This window comes from Chroicocephalus ridibundus, chromosome 3 (genome assembly GCF_963924245.1).
Source record: "Chroicocephalus ridibundus chromosome 3, bChrRid1.1, whole genome shotgun sequence".
NCBI classification, from domain to species: domain Eukaryota; kingdom Metazoa; phylum Chordata; class Aves; order Charadriiformes; family Laridae; genus Chroicocephalus; species Chroicocephalus ridibundus.
In genome coordinates this window covers 121,051,959-121,069,496 of record NC_086286.1, presented here as the reverse complement: position 1 = coordinate 121,069,496, position 17,538 = coordinate 121,051,959, and the positions used below count along the sequence as shown (strand labels likewise).

The 17,538-nt window shown below is 41.6% G+C and overlaps 1 protein-coding gene across 2 annotated transcripts in view; it reads left to right on the top strand.

Annotated features, from left to right (window-relative positions):
• The first annotated feature begins 7,124 nt into the window (after window positions 1-7,124).
• Window positions 7,125-17,538, top strand: part of ATAD2B (ATPase family AAA domain containing 2B) — an 82,505-nt gene continuing 72,091 nt past the window's right edge. Inside the window, exon 1 of one of the 2 annotated variants that reach the window (XM_063330560.1) lies at window positions 7,125-7,685. In XM_063330560.1, the coding sequence (XP_063186630.1) occupies window positions 7,530-7,685 (156 nt within the window). In that variant the 5' untranslated portion in view covers window positions 7,125-7,529. The remainder of the gene's footprint in view (window positions 7,686-17,538) is intronic. The other variant, XM_063330559.1, reaches the window with a different exon arrangement.

Here is a 17,538-nt window from a genome sequence, read left to right as displayed (position 1 = left end):
TTCAATCATTAGTGGTGCACTGTAAAACATTTAAAATTAACCTAAACTGAAGCGCCACAGCTAGCTAGTTCACATTAATTAACGGGAAATCCGCTGCAAGTTTACGAGTGCAATCAAAGATCGTTCTAAAAGCAAAGCTAATACTACTTCGAATGTCACCTTCATGTGGGACCTGTTTCTGCAATCCCTTAATTGTAACGATAAAAGTCACATTCTTCAAAAACATTGAAATAAGATGCTTAGTCTCAGAGTTCAGCGAAGGTGAGTAAAAGAAGTAAAATCTGACCCTTGACAGTTATAATTTCTTCGCTTTTGTAATGTACATCACAATGCGCTAAACCTTTTGAAGGCAATTTGGACTAATTGTTAAGTTTTAACTGGATGAGATCTAATTACGGCTCCTGCCTATGAATCTTCAGGGAAGATGGTAAGAAAGTTGCCTTTTGTTTTGGTGTAAAATACATGGAGCCTTATCTTCCAAAATATGGATTTCTGAGATTCTCTTCTCCCTGGTTTTGTTTAATGTTTTAAATTACTTTGAAATTTTTGGATAAAAGGCACTTGTTAAAAGTGTTACTTACTGACTCTATTAAATGAGGTTTTATATATTTACAACTTAAAACAAGAATATACCACTTTTGAAAAGTTCAAGGAATTTACAAAGCTCTAGGTAAAACTTCAGAAGGTTGTTCTGCAGCACTGGACTGTTTTATATTTTCTTTCAATATTTTAAGTACTTTGGCTCCATTTCATTAAACAGAGAAGTTCAGCAATATACTTAACCCTTGCTTGGGGGCCCTTTCTGCAAAAATTTTACAGACCCAAAGGTAAGTGTAGAAGGAGGCAAGATTGGACTTACCTGGTGTAATGATGCAGGCTCCCCAACGGCAATCATGTATTGATTTAGAAGATTAGGTCTATTACTGGAAATCAGAGTACAGCTGGAGACATGCTGACCTACTACAATAGGAGTCGGTGTCTTAGTGAATTTAGTGGTTTCTTAAAAGCTCTTCTAAGTACAGCTGTTCTCCCTCAGGACTGAAACTATTGACAAAGCATAGGAGTAAGAAAAATCTTAAGGAAGATATTACTCTGTCTTCAACTCCAGTGTAGCATAAAAAAATCAGTTTTACTTAAAAGCTGGAAATTTTCAAGTTAGAGTGTTGTTAGAATCGAGACGTCACTAAAATCCTTTTAGACTCTGTGCATTTCATACGGCTTATTCTCTGGCAAGAAATAGTACACGAGATGAAGAGAAGCAAATGGTCCTTTTCTTACTGTGTGGTGAATAGAAGCAAACAGCCCAGACGGAGTTCTCTGAAAAAACTCTAACAGGGTATTCATGAGATGAATACAACCATCTCATGCCCCCTTTGTTGGGAGAGATCAGATGCACTGGTGTGGAAGACAGTAACAACCCCTGAACGTGTTTTATAATGTAGGAGTGGATCTCACTGTTGACAAAGTAAAGCAGTGTTTTAGCTGTCACCACCCATCCTGTGAAGGTCACAGAAGAACCAGTGTACATAATATATCTAAAACCAAGCAGAACATTAATTTTTAAGGGATATTTTAAAACCATGTATTTAACAAGGTTAACCTGTGCCAGAAGAAGCCATCAGCTACCTATAATTAAACATCAGCACATCGGCTATATTGATTGACCTTGACTTGAGATAGCAGTTGTTGCCTGAAGCCTTTTGTAAGTGTATGCATACAGAGCTGGGACAGAATGGGAGGGAAGCGGGACTGTAAAATAAACAGGAGAACAGAATCTGGCTATTCTGTAGTTGGCAATTCCATTGACAAAGACAGCACGTTCCTCTGCACAGTGTCCTTTCCCCACACGCTCCTTGCAGGAATGTTAAACCTTGTAGGCTGCCACACAGGGAGAAATAGCTTAAGGGACCGATGTTTCTGGAAAGTCAGCTGTGCAATGGAAAAGAGAGCCATTGTTTTATGGGAGACATTGGGTGAATCAGCATTCATGAAGAGGGTGTTACCCCCATGCAATGAAAGGAGCGTCTATACATGCTGCTGGACTCTTGGACTGTAAATCCAAAAGAAAAGCGACTATAGCTTCTATTTTAAAAGTAGCGTGGACTGCATGAAAGCATGAAAAATTCAAGACAGCCTGAGCAAGTGTTTGTACCAGATAACACGCATTTGGAAATAACATATAATGTGAATTCTCAAAACAAAGACACTTTTAAGTGAAATTAGAATGATGATACGGTAGTGTAGCTTATGAGAATCGTTCTTGGATGTGTAACAAGAAAACATAATTCTAAAGCTGAGATTGTGTGTGAGGACTAGGGAGATTTATGAGCAAATAATGTTTCTGCTGGACTTCCCATGTGACCTTAGTCAAGCCATTATGCATTCGTATGCTCCTAAAGCTTATCTACAAATGTGTTAATAAATGCCTGTTTTTATTGTAAGTATTTTAGGACAGAGTCTGTTTTTTACTACAAAGCTATACATCACCCAGCATAGTAACAGGCTGGCGGTACTACTTTCATATGATTAATGATCATAAACACCAAAGTGAGATGATTTGCCACTTTTGTCCAAGATGGAAGCAATTTACAGCCTGTATAATAGTGAAAAACAGACCCTGTGGATTCCTGGCTTACAATATCATCAGCCTGTGAGTTTCACACAATTATTAGTATTAGAAAAACTATCTCCTGTAACCTTAGCTCAATGGGAAAAGTGTTATGGAAGCTAATGCCTAGATGTGATGGGAAGATAATTTTGAAGTATTAGGAGGTAAGTCTTACCACTCCCATTTCATGTCATCTAAGAAATCTACTCTCTGATCCTGCCTCAGGTTGCAGTGATGTTATCTAGTGTAGTGTGGAAAACAATCTTCAGATAGCAGTGCTGATAACATGACTGAACATTAACTATTTAATTCTAAAACATTATACATTTTAAAATGATAATGGTAGTCTTCAAGTAACAGTCCATTTTTAATAACACTGCAAAATGCTTGCAGTGTGGAATGACTGTGTCACCTTATGCGTTCAAGTTCAAGGTAGTACCAGTCCTGAGTACTGGACACTGCGTGTTTGATGTTCCCAAACTTGTATACCATGGGCATATCTCTGTAATGGACAATTCTCAAAGGAGAACCCACACAGTCCTAATTTCCTAAGAATCCCTCGGGAAAGGCCTTAGGGCAGGTGCCATAAGCAAGATCTCTTGTGAATCTTTTATATTTCGAGATTCAACTGAAACCAGGAGGAGCTGACAGCATGACTGAGAGGAGCACACAAGAGCTTATAAATAGAGTCCTGAAAAGATGATTTGATTTCCATTCTTTGGACTATTATAGCTATTCAGAGATACTGCAAAGTAATCTCTGGTAAATTGTCCATGATTGAAGCAAATGGTAACTTGCTGAATAGAGCCCCCTGGTCCTTACTAGGCTGAAACTCTCCACAAAAGTTCTGAATAAGGGATGAAGGACTTTTTCTTTTGTTGTAACGCGTTCCTAATTTCCTTGTAAAATAGGGATGGGTAGCAACAAAATCTTCCATCTCCAAATATTTCTTGTGCCATTAAATACTACTCCTGGAACAAACAGGGCTCTCCATCCTTTGGCATTTTTTAATGTCCTTCTATGTTGCTAAGTCACAATAAGAATTTCATTCCCCAAGTCTTGTTTAATGGAAAGGGATTCTTTTGCTCAAGTACTTTTTCATGTTTTTCCAATTTCCCGTTGGTGTACCTGCCACAGCAGATGTTGTGCTGCCTTCTTAATATATGTTTCAGATACCTTCATCTTCTTTTCTGAACTACTGGAGATAAAAAGAGCGTCAAACACTGCTGTAAGCTTTGGCATTCATTATAAATCGGTTCCATTTGAAGCATAGTCCTTCCCAATGGCTTTTATTTTCAGAAGTATTTAGACATCTGTCTGTAAGACCAAACTACAAATCTTGAAATTGAATCTACTGGGAATAAGCTCTACAAATTTTTTACGTAACGCTTAGCAGAGTGTGGCTCCAGTCATTCTCCCCTTCCTTTCTTCATTGTCTTTTGTCCTTTGCTACTCAGAATTGTTATATTTTTCACAAAGCTTTTCCTGTGTGTAGAGTGCTGAAGAGGGTCAAAATAGGTTTCTAATTCTGTTGTGTCTTCATATGACACTTGAAACAAACAACAGATATAAAAAATGGAAAGAAGTAAATTCTTGGATTAGTGAAATTACTCTAAATCCATTTCCACAGTAATTCATCTTTCATTCTTCAACCACATTTCGATTTCTAAGTATGTGTGATATAAAATATTAATCCTATGTTAACATGTTCTTGGTATTACAAGGAAAAATTCCAAACAAAACTAACAAGCAAACCTTGTAATTTTTGATTTATTTATTTATATTGTCAGTACTAAAAATGGCGATGGTGCTCACGTAGAAGCTATAAAACTGTAAGCTGTTTGAGTCAAAATAACTAGCCACACCTTGTAAGAGGAACAAGACAACTAAGAAACCTGAAAATAAAACCATCTGTGAAAAACAATCTAGGGAGTAAACATCCAAAATGAAGCATGTCTTCACATGTTCCCTACTATGCTAACATAATGAGAATACAGCACTAAAAATGTTCAAAGCAGTGAGCAGGGATTTTTAACTACATCAATCCCTCTACAGAGTAGTCCCTCTGGCGTCATAAAGAGTACTCACTGGAGTATGGCTCACAGGAATGAGATCAGAACACTAAAAAAAAAAAAAGTAGAAGAAAAAAGGACACAACTATGGTAAAAATATTTAGCAAATATAAAATAAATAGCTTTTAAGTTGTGGGTTTTCTGTTGCTTCAAGCAGATCTGGATAGGCACCCAGGAAAATCAATTTGCTTGCATAATGACCAAGTTTATTTTACTTTTTAAAAGTCATCAGCGTTCATGAAAGGAGGAGTGCTGGTTTGAATCAGGCATGTTGCAAACAGATGTTATGCAAGCTTCCCCAAACAGCCCTGCCAATGCATTGCAATCCTGAGTTATGACATTCACTGTAACTGCTGCAGTCTGGGCCCTTTTTTGGGCCACAGATCGATCTGTTGGTTTTCCCAAAATGGGGATGATATTTTTGTGATGCATACAAAAACTTGAAGAAGATCAACGTATTATTTTTCATTTCAGACCAACAGAATTTGGACACCATCTCTGAGTTACACGGCCTATCAGCAGTATAGGACAGAAATGGCAAAGTACATTATTTGTACAGTATGTGATTGTGATGCTAACTCTTAGCAAACACATTTCCTGGTTCATTCCCACAACGTAAGGGACAGTCTTTTGCAGTTTCCTTCTATTCCTACTTTTGAAGTATAAAAGGAAGTGATTTCCAAATACCATTTTCAAAAACCATCATAGGTTTTTAATGAAAATACTCCTTTAGCCTACAAGTGTATGAAATAGACACATCCTTTCATAACCATTAAACAAATAAATGAAGAAACAAAGGATGTGAAACATAACAAACCTGATCTCGTGGAGCACAACAACTGTACTTTTGAAGGACCCTGCAGATTCCTGAATAGGAGATGAAGTACTGTTGCTAATGCAGATTAAAAGCTCTAAATACAGAATGTCAGAGAGAAAAAGACCATAGATCCTACTCCAAAACACACTGTATTTTGCAGTATCACATAATTAAAATTTGTCGCTGTTCACAGTAAGAAAAGTTTTGCTTCGAAAACTAAATAGCCTATTTTCTTATTTTATATCCCAATGTCATTGTTGCATTTTTTACATTTTTAAGTACATGCGCTACCATAGTTTTTCAGACTTTAGTGTTAAAAAGAAAGATGTGGGAGTACGCAGGTAAAGCAGAATAATAGTTTTTACATTTATTATTCTTTATTAAAACGTTATTGCACTTTCCATCTTTAAACAATAAAAATACTTTGATAAAGCTTGCTTGAGCCTAACAGCCTAAGCCATGTGATCAGTACTTTTATTATACAATTTTTTTTTTGTTAAAGAAGCAGAATGCACTGAAATAACTTGCCCAGCAGTGCCAAACAAATCAGTGTGAAAATTAAAAGGTTGAGACTTTGTCACCTACAGCTCTATGCTTGTATTACTCAGCTACATTTCTTTTACAAAGCTTTAGTTTTTGGGGCTTACGTGCAGGCACTGTGGTAGATTCAATAAAAGGCAAGAAGTTGTGGTGAGAGAGGAGCGATTCTTACAGCACATCAGCAAGAAGGGACTGTATTATATATAGTTCGTGAATAGCCTAAAGAGCATTTAGGTATACAATGTACTGTAATACATACTATTTTTCTTCCCTCTAAAATGTGGTTATCGGATCTGTCGGAGAAAAAAAAGCTTTCCAATGACTGAGCAATGAACATCAAAGTCAAATTGAGGCTACTGGGCAAAATACAGAAGATGCTATGGGTGACCTGTACAGCAGGCGAAGCAGGGGCACATCCCTGATAGCCTGGCTATCAAGAGGATTCCTTGACAGTGCGACTCACCGGGCTGTGAAACAGTTTTCCACGGAAAATGGTGGGGATCCTATCCTCGGAGGCTCTGTTCGCCTAGGCTGTCATGTCAGTGCCTGGAAAGAGCATAGCCGGGGTAGCAGAGCCGGGGGGCTCTGGTCCCCCGGGTCCCGGGGCAGAGCACCTTTCTGAGCTGTGAACGGTGCGACCCTTCGCCCCGCGGGGCACCGGCTTCTTCCCTTCCCTGGCCCTCCTCACCGACGCGCACCCTCGTCCCTCCTCGCCTTCAGGAGGCGGCGGCGGCGGCGGCTCCACCGCCGGGCTGGGTCTGTCCGGCGGCTCGACACCTCCTGACAGGCGTCGGACCGGTGACGGCCCCGGCCCTGGGCCTCGGTGGTCCCTCGGGCCCCGCCGCGGTGCCGGTGGCTCCACCGGTCCCCTCAGCCTGACAGGACAGCGCACACCCCGCCCCGGCTCCCCTAGAGACCGCCCCGCCTGCTGCGAAGCGCCGGCAGTCCCCGTCCCTCCGGTTGCGCGGGCCGTGCCGTCCCCTCCCCGGGCGTCCCCCGCCACCGCCGCCCAGCTCCCGGGGGACGCCGCCGGCCGTCGCCTCCCCCGCGGCCGCCAGCGCCAGGCCCACCGAGCGCGCCGGCGCCGGGCTAGAACGTACGCAGCGGGGGCCCGCCTCGGCCTGCGCGCGGCGGCGGCGGCGGCGCAGCGCCCCCTGGCGGCAACCGACGGCCTCGGCGCGGACCGAGGAGAGAAAGGGAGAAGGGACAGTAATGGCGGCCAGTTAGTGCCAGACTGAGCCGAGGAGGCGGCGGCAGCGACGGGAGGAGCCGGCGCGGCTCCGTCTGTGGCTCTGCCCCGGCGGACCGGCTTCCCCAGAGGACTTTTTTGCCTTCCTCCCCCTCCCCCCTTCCCCCTCTCCCTCCCCTTCCCCTCCCTACCCGAGCCCCCGCCTGTCCGCCCTCCCTCCTCCCTCCGCGCCGGCGGCGGCAGCGGCGGCGGCAGCAGCGGCGGCGGCGGCGGCAGCCCCCCGTGTCCCCCCTCCCTGGGGCCATGGTGAACACCAGGAAGAGCTCCTTGCGCCCCCTGGGCAAAGCGTCGGCCGCTGCGGCCGGAGCCGGCAGCCATTTCATCTCGTCCCGGACCCGCTCTTCCAAAAGGGGCACCAAGGCAGATGCGGCCGGGCTGGAAGAGACGGCGGCAGCGCGGGTAAGGACCGGGGTGGGGGGGGGTTGACGGTGGACGGGGAGGGAGGGACACAGGCGGGGGGGCCAGCGGCGGCGAGGGCCTCGGCCGGGGAGTCGCTGGGGACAGCGCCGCTGCTGCCGGGGGGGCCGCGGGTACGGGAGCGAGGGGGGGGACGGACATTGCCGAGACGGCTGTCGGCCTGAGGGAGGGAGGAGGGACGGCGGAGCCGGCGGGGAGCCGGGGGTGAGGGGAGACCGCGGAGCCGGCGGGGAGCCGGGGGACGCGGGGGGTTTGTTTGGGGAGAGCCGCCCGCCGCGTCCCAACCGGCTTCCCCCAGCGCGGCGCGGAGAGGGCCGGGCTCTGCCGGGGCGGCCAGAGGCTCAGGCCGCTGACCGGGGGCGGCGGGGCTGGGGGTGGCGGGGGGGAGGCGGGGGGAGACGGGAGGCGAAGTTGGTGCCCCGCTGCCGCCGGTGCCGGCGGCGGGCCGGGGCGGGCAGGGCCGGCGCGGCGGGGTCCGGCGGCGGCCCGGGGCTCCCCCGGCGGCCGCGCCCGGCACTGCGCCGGCTGCCAGACAAAAGTTGGGAGCTGCGCCTGCAGCAACTTCCAGTCCTCCCTCCCTCCTTTTCTTTTTTTTTTTTTCCCCCCCCTTTTCCCTAAATGACCTCAATTCTGCTCAAGCCGGGCCTTCGCGGCAGCTCCGACGGCAGAAAGCTGGTGTTTGGGGAAGGTCTCCCGTTTTTCTGACACCTTCCCCGTCCCCAAGCGGGGAAGGATGTAATTTGGCCGTCAGGTTTTAGCTGAATGTTTTCCCACTGTAACTTATTATAATGGTAGTACAGTCTCACGGCAAGTGAATTCTACAGCCCCATCTGGAAAACTAACGTTTGGTAAATTCTAATCGGAAGGAAGAATTCAGGAGCCTCTTTTTTCCCTTGTTGCCTCTAAATAGATTTGTTGTCAACAACTACATTTTATTTTTTTTTTAGTTGTAGGCAGGGCTTTTTTTTCTTGATAAAACTTCACGTCTTGCTTTGAGGATTTAAACTAGTGGTTACAGTTGCCTGATCTGCATACATATTTTAAAAGCACGTAAATATGGAAGTGAAAATTGAGGGTCAGAGCATTTGACAGTCACGCACCGACCATGTCCCAGCCTCTGCTAAGGAGAAAGTTCATCAGACAAGTACAAAACCAGCGATAGGAACCAGAGGCAGGTCAGAAGGATGACACCTGGAATTGTCATAAAACCTTTTGCCCCATCCTTTTAATTTTAAAATACTAAAAAAAAATAATATAAAATCACTGACAAAATATTCTGTATCTTCCGTGCTTCTCTTTCAGTTCTTTCATGCTTCACTGTTCTTCCCTTCCCCCCATCTTACTTTTCTTCCTAGTCCCCTGTTTCTTCCTTGTTTAATTTCATTAGACTCATGGGAACACAGCACCATAGCTGTAAAAAGCCGTTCTGCTTGTTTTCGTATGCAGTTTCTATTTATTCATATCGTGGGTCTTGTGGTTTGTGAAGCGAAGTTTGGTGTAACCCTTACTGGCTTACTTTGCAGGGAGTGTACTGCTGCTAAAAAAATATATTTCCAAATGGTTTTCGTCTATGAATAGTATTTTTATATTACAAATTATTAAAATGCTTAAATTTTGTTATTGTCATGGTGTAAGGAAAGGAGATTATGCAAAATATTGTCATAAAAATCTGTAGATACATCCCAGGATATTGCCCACACTTCTAAAAAAGCATTTCTTCTGAAGTTAAGTGTCTGTTTTGGTGTGTGGGAATAGACTTGTTTCACTTCAGAACAAATCTCATGCGTTAAAGGTAGGGTGTTGGTTTTGTTTTGGTTTTTTTTTTTTTTTTTGTTTTTTAAAGATGTGATTGCCAAAGATGAGCAGAAGTTATCCAGGAAGGTTGCTTTGGATTTTTCCTTCGTCAGTGAATATTGTAATATATAGCTATCCTACCATGTTTTAAAGTTGTCTTTGTACAACTGTTGTTATTCTTCAGATGTAAGTATTTGTCAGTGATACAGCGTCTTTCTGAGCTCCTGAGTCGTCTTGAAGTAGTGCCAGAGACGGATTTCGGTGATTAGAACATGAATAAGTATTAACAATCGGAAGACAAAGCCTTTGCTTTTGGAAGTGGTTGTCGGCAGACAGATAGCGAGGCTGTGTTTTGTGCAGAAAGCATACCGGGATCATTTTTGTGCAGTTGTACGTATTTTTTTCAAAGTTGACTGGAACAGTGTGTCCTTTTGAAATCTTCTGTGTGTCACGTCAGGAAACTGGCCTTACTACCAGCAGTTAATCGGGTTAATGGGCAGCTAGAGTTTGGAGCTCTGGCAGAGATGGTACGCTTCTTATTTGCACTGTGTGACTTAGTTTTCTTCTGTGGAGGTTCTGACTTGGACTCCCAGAGAAATGCTCTTCAGTGGCAAGGCTTGTAATTACCTTTCAGAATGTATTTTAAAAGATCATCTATTTGTTCCTTATTAGCAACAAAAACTGAGTTAGCAATCTAATGGCATCCTGCAAGATGCTGATTAGACTAGATAAGGGGTTAGGAGTTGCCTTCCAGCTCTTTTATATCTATTTCCTTTTTCCTTCTCCTTTTTTTCCCCTTGTCTTTTTCTGGTAAACATAGGTTGGGTTTTGGTTTTTTTTTGTGTTTTTTTTTTTTTTTTTTTTTTTCCCCCATACGTTACATGGGTAGGTTTGACTCCCTCCTCTCCCAAGAGCTTGGGTTAAGTTTCCGGACTTCCAGTTCAATATTATGTTGAGTTACATATTAATAGTGTCCACTTCTGTTTGATCTGAATCTGGAAGCAACACACATTCTGTGGAAATGGGCCATAATAGTCTAAATGCCTTTATCCTATTTTCTGTATTCCCTCTGTAGCACTTGCTCATCTTAGAGAAAGCAGTGACCTCAGTCTTTGAAAAGTGAACTGTTTTGAATTATTGACTGGCGACCACGCATTCAGCAATTGAGGTGAATACATGTGTGTCCACTCACCAGAAGCCAGATTAAAATGAACAAAATCCCTCACTAAATGGATCAAGGAGCCAAGAAGTTTATTCTCTGAAATGATGTCATAGCAGAGTGCATAGAGAGGGTACGGAGAGGAAGACTGGGCGATGTGATAGATTTACACACTATTTAATAGAAATTGAAGCTATCCTTACATAAACTTATATTCTATCTTTATATAAACTATATACATTTTTTCTTTCTTAAAACTTGGGAAGTGTTAATGTTTATATTAAAGCATTCTGACAAGAAAAGTAAAAATTTTCCAAAGTTTTCAGAAACATAGAATTGTAACACAAGGCTCATAAATCCAGTGGACTTCATCCACACTGTGAAAGAATTGAGAATACTGTGACCGTAACTGGTTAAATCTGTGTTCTAGATTTACTAATGTCTGACGTTTTCAGATACTGAGTTGGGATTGTTGGTAACACTTATTTGGCAATTGAAATGATTTTTCTCACTCAAAGCACAAATCAAAAATGTTGATCCAGGAAAGCGATGAATTTATTGTGAAATAAACACTCTTGAATCATGTCAGCGTATTCGTTCGACATTTTAGAAATGTATACAAGATTAGCTTAATTTAATTAGCCCGGAAAGCATTAGCAGTGCCTTAAGAGCTACTTGAGAGCACTGCGATAATTGTAACGCGCGATCCCAGCTAAAAGTAGTGCTGCCAACGTCGTTCGGCTGCCTCGGTGGCAACCTAGAGCTCTCCATTGTGCTTAATTGCTAATGGGAGCGGACGCGGACTGGAGGGTTGACGAGAATTGCTGTAGCGTGGGGAAGGTTTAAAGCTGAGCAGCGTTTTTGTGCTCTGTAACACCAATATATTTCAGCGTCTCTTGCTGTAATTTCTCAGTCTGGAACAATAAATATTTTTGTTTCTGGGTGATAATGCGGCTTTTGTAGCGTAAGCTCGTTGCTGCGGCGTACTCCTTAACAACTCTTTAACGGTCAGCTATTGAAAACACAGAAAACGAACTTTAAAAAAAATTATTATTATTTCTCTTATAATACTAGCTTTAACCATACCCCTTAGAGCTTTCTAAAAATTAAATTTTCCTTTACGAAAGAGCCTGATTCAGGTTAGCATATTTTCTTTGTCTTCTTTGCAAAGTGTCTTAACAGTGTTCTGGATGTTCTGCGGTTTGGAATAAAACTATAGAAAAAAGTTAGAATTTCCTCCTTATGCTGGAAAAATTACACTTACTGGCCACCCGCATGTAAAGCTCTTCAGGGGAAAAAAAGCTCCTGTCAAATATCTGTGTTTTTACAGAACTGCATTGTCTTACTGTGTGAGTTTACAGTAACATCAATAGAGGTGCTGAGGCTAACGCTTTTTACAGTTCTTTGAAATACATCCTGAAATACAGAACCATGTGAAGTTATTCCAAACAATTTCATTTAAAGGAAGATTCCCAAGATAGCTCATCTTTTCAGTGCGTAATAAAATGTCGCGTTCTTTCTGGTTTAGTGGTCTGCTCCTCTTTTGGGACTTAGCAGGAGAAAATCGGTGATCTAAAACGAATCGAGCAGTCTGTTCCTTGGTAGCATGGTATTAATACATCTGTGAACAGTGGGAAATTGAGCAATTGTTGGACGCAATCTAAGTCCAAGTTTGTGTCAAAATACCATACAGTCAGCATTTGTAATCCTTCCATGTTTCCAAGGGGTGTCCAGAGTTTGAGTTCTGTGTATCTGCCCAAATCACTCTGGGCCACTCTCAGAAGTCAGGACACCCCCAAAGCGTACGTGGTGTTTTTTGGGAGGCAGTCGTGTTGGCAGCTGTCTGTGCTGTCACACTGTCACAGGGCCTTGAAAGGAAGCAATTTAAGGACTGATCCAGTGAGTGAATAAGACCTCCAAAGAATACTCAGGAAATGGTGTTGATGGTTGGTGTGCTGCATTGCTTCCTCTGAATGTTGGGCTTGTCCCAAAGTAATATTACTAAAAGCTGCTTCTCCAACTACTGTCTCCCAGTTAAAACTTTAAGCAGGAGGCTTAACCCATTGCCGTGAGAGATCCCATGACAATTTTGCAAGAGTGGCATACAGCTTGGGGTTATGCAAGATAATTAGTGCAGGTAATTACATTCTGATCACCTCCATCCCCCTGCAGTTGCAATTGGATGTGGTGTAGTTTTGCTCATCCTGCCCTAAATTGTCGAGTATTTGCTGTACTGTGGAAAAGTTTTCATTCCAATCTAACGATGCTTTAAGCGATTTCTATGCACAACTTTATAAAACCCTTCTCAAACCAAAGCATCCAGCAAGTAGGCATCAGTGAGCTGAAGCTTTCAGTGCTATTATTTTGTAGCCGTGGCCATTTTAAAGGATGTTGGTCGTTTATTAGATGTTCTGGCTCTAATGTCTTTGTGTGTGGGTAATATCACTCATGAACTCACTTATTCCAAAGGGAGCTGACAATATTTTTTCAGCCTTTTTCATCCTATCATTTTCTTTTTTTTTTTTGGTACTCTTAATGCTTTGCTGCTTTTTCTAAACAGGTTTTCCGTCTCTGAGTTTACTCTTGAAATATTGTCTTTATTACCTTTGATGGTATTTCCATGATTTATTTTAACCATTAATTTTGCTTTAAATGGTTCAAATGTTGTTTTGCATTTATACCTGCTTGGACTCTTTTCCTGAATAAATTTAATTTCTTCTTGCTTGGGTAGTATTAAAATGGGCCACTTTTCAACCAGTTGTAAGATTAATATCTTACCTTCTGTAAGCTTTTTCATTTTGCACTGCTGAGTATATGTTTGCTATAATAGCTTCAACTCCAGTTGAACTAGGTATAAAGGAGGTAACTTTAGTACTCCTACCAGAAATACAGAATTTATGAGCTTGTCCAGGTTTCGCAGTTTTTGTAGCCTGTTCTGAATTTTGTGATTTTATCTTTATGCTTCTAGTAGTGCATGTTAATGATCTAACTAATGTAAAGCTTTGGTGGAAAGCTTGTGTCCAGTTGCACTAGGGGCAGATGCTTCCATTTGGGCGTTTTGGGAAATGGGCTTTTTGCTTTTCCTCCAGTCAGATGCTTCATTTTTTAATGGATAAGTAGTTGAGCCGAGTTATTTAAATACCCCGAAATGAAGAAGCTGTTCTTTCTGTACACGTGGAAGAGATTACTTGCATTGAAATTTGTTGCCATGCTTCAGCAATCCCTCATTCCAAATACTTAATAACGACCTTCTATTATTTCTCTGATTTATCTTTCAGACCTTGAATGTTGTTTTTATTATGATTTAAATTTCAATACATTAATCTTAAGATTTCATATTACAACTTTATACAGTTTTTATTTGTTTTTTTCTTTTTGAAATACTGTCTTCAAGTGCATTGTAGCTAGAGATACAGAAGAGTTTTTAATCCCAGGGTTTTTTTCCACACAGAAGGCCACCTGCCTGTAGCTTCGCTTGCTACGGACACTTTCTCGCTTAGTTTACTCAGTCAAGTATCTGGTCGTGTCTAAATCTTGGGGAACCCTCTGATCCAAGGGTCTCTCTGTTCTCCTACTTTTCGTCCTCATTCAGATCATTCTGCTTCTTTATTTAGATTTATAGTAGTATTACAAGGAGGCTGTGGCCTCCAGGCTTTCTTTGGGATGGGGTTGTTCAGCAGAAACAAGATGGATTTTTGAGGACTAAGGGTAGGAAAAAAGGTTGTTGTTTGAATGTTTTAATTTTTTCCACTTCTGAATTGTAATAATTCTCAAATGTTTACAGAAATATAGTTTTTGCTTCAAAAATCTTCGTTAATAGAATATAGAAACTCATGGAAATGGTTAATGCGGTTCTGACTAAACATGTCTTGCTTTTAGTATTCCTTCAGTGTTAAATTAGGAAGATCAGTGGTTTTAAAAACCTCCGATATGTGGATCTTTTAGAAAAACTTCTGAGTGAGGTGTGGACCCCCATACAGCAGATAGAGACCTCTTCTCAGTAGACTCGCTCTTCTGAAGGTGTGTGATTTCACACGTGCTGCAAGGTGTTTACTGTTGTGAAAATGAATAGACTTGCCAATATTCATGCTTGCCGGGCCATTTGATCAGCTGGATCAGGATCAGGTTACTGGTCCAGCTGAAACTAACCCTCTTCCGCACACCCTCCTGCTTCCCCTTGCTTTCCCTTCATCCCTCTGATTTGATTATCGGCTGAACATTCACAGTGTCACCCTAATTTTAGTGAAGGCACAAAGGAGGGGAGAGGAACCCTGATGGTGGAAATGCTTGGAGTGGGGCAGTGATGATGGGTGGAGGACAGACCTCAGGTCGCTGTTTCTGGGCGCTCTCATGGTTTGGCAGAGGCTGCTGTGTAGCTCGCTCGCCCTTTCTTCCATGAACCTACAAGAAGCCCGTAGATTGGAAGAGTTGTTTTGGACGTCAGATCAACAGCCGTTGGAAGGCACTCAACCTGGATACGAACAGGTGTTTTTTTTACAGACAGGGGGAACGGTTACAAGTGTGAAAATACACCATAAACAGTGTTGTAGTAAGCGGTTTCTATTTTTAACTTGTAAACTTTTTACTTTTCTGAAAAGTTTCAGAGTTATTTCACAAATATTTTTGTGAATAAATTTCACACAGAGAAATTTCACAAAAATTTCACAGTTATTAAATAACCTGAATTCTAGGATTGAAGAGTTCCGGGAAATGAAATGGAAATCTATTGAAAAAATGAAGCAGATCTTCTCATGCAAAAAATATGTTTTTTAACATGAATGAGTTGGGAATAATTTGTTCTCTGAAAAAGTCTAGATGATGGTATTCTTTGTATTCTTAATGGCTATTATTGATGTAAGTATTGTTTACTGAAAACAAAAATACAGAAGCTGAATGTTAAAAGAATTTAAATCATCCTGCAGTTGAGGCATTCTTTACTATCATTATCACCAATAAAGTATGGCATTAATAGTTGTTTATTCCAAGATCATCAAGCACTTAAGCATGAATCTTGTTGTTTTTCCTTAACACCCATGGAGAGCCAATGTCTGATAAATGACTATGTGCAAACAAGTGGAAATTAGAGAACTGCGACCAGAAGCTGGGCTCTTTTAAGCCAACTTTGTCTCTTTTCAAGGTATCAGTAAGGTTGACACATGAGGTCCTTTACAAAACTTGAAGTTCTTAGTTAAGATAGTTAATGTGCTTTAATCCAAATACATTTTTTTCCCATCTTTTTGTCATTTGAAGGCACAGGCAGTATACTTACCCTGGATTTTTAGGACACAAAAGTAGACGTTTAGCATACAGCAGTATGTGGTGTACCAACATGAATAGAGTCTGCTGTGACCTGGAGTTGAGTCATGTTGCCTTCTTCCTTCAGACGAGTGTATCAGGTCTTACCTCTTCCCACCAAGCAGGTAGTCAGCCCTCCCATAGAAGAGGGGCTTAAGGGCATTTGCCAGGAAAATGTGGGTTGGGGAGGGGAGAGGAGCTTGTGAGGATGTGGTGGTGTGGGAGAGAGTGGGGTATTGCAATGTGTCACCCTGAAATTAAGACATAGCGCAGATGCATAAGGTGTGGTCCCTACTTTGAGCACACTGATGAGAGTGTTGCAGCTACTGAAAATTTGTACTGAGCATAGGGACAGCTGTAGTCCTTTTTTTTCTTTCTTTTTTTTTTTTTTGGTGAAGATGCTATAAAGCAAAGTGGTGAACTGAAAAAAAAATTGAAATAGGATTTGAAGGGATTTACTAGATTCTGGTCAGATGACATTATCGCAGTCGTGGTAGAAAATTTGTTTGATCTAGTTACTAGGACTTGGAACCAAATAGGAGCAAAGCTAAAAATATCTCAAAGAGGTTGTGAAGCCTTTTGATTTTTTTTTAATTGCTTAGTATGCCTAGCTCAAAAATGCATTAGGAAGGATACGTAGCTCTTGCCTAACTTTCATCAATAGATCTTAAAATGGATCTTTAATGCGATAAATGTGTAGAAGTTAATGTTTTAATCTGTATTTTTTACTTTTGCAGAAACTGATACACAGGGGAGCAAGTGGCTTATCCAGAATCACTGAACAGACAGATAGTGGTTTTGGTGTAATTTATTGGTATGTTTGAAATGACGTTATAGTTTAAATGCAGAAAAAGCAAGTTATTTATTAATTGAATCTGAGGGCAAAAAAGAGTGATCAGCTTGAGTAATTGGTACACTGGGGACACAATCACATTTTTTTCATGGATACAAGTTTTATTTTGGAAAGACAGCTTTTATCTTTGTATACCATTGGGATAAAAATGTTTATTAAGTGCATTAAATATCTCCAAGTATGTATTTTATTTCTTTTAATGGACAGCCCATTTCCACAAGAACTTTTCATGAACTGGTAGAGGAAGAGGTAGATCAGATTTTTTTCATACCTACTTTAAAAATATTAATCCAGATTATTAATATTCTGGGACATCTGAGAAGATGTGTTTTTACACAACAAGATACATTTTAAATTATGTTAGAAATAACTGGAGGACCCGGATCCAGTTTCTCCAAAGATGGTAAAAATAAGAGAGATGTCTGAAGTCATTGTTGTCTTTTCAGAGTCAAATGGAGAGAAAAAGTTATTTTTAAATATCAGAAGCTAAGAATTAGCTGAAGTAAGAAGTAGGGGTTTTTGAAAACCTGTAGCTGAAACAGACTTCTCGAAAATGTTTATTTTATCATTAAGACAAAAGTAAATTCCAGTGTGTTTCATGCTTGTTTAGTGGGGCAAAAAAACCCCAAATTAAAATAGTTTGTACCTTTAACAAAATGCGGAGGAATAAGATTGAGCAGTTGAAGATTGAACGTTGTTGTGTCTTAGTCATGGGAGGAGGTCATAGGAAAGAG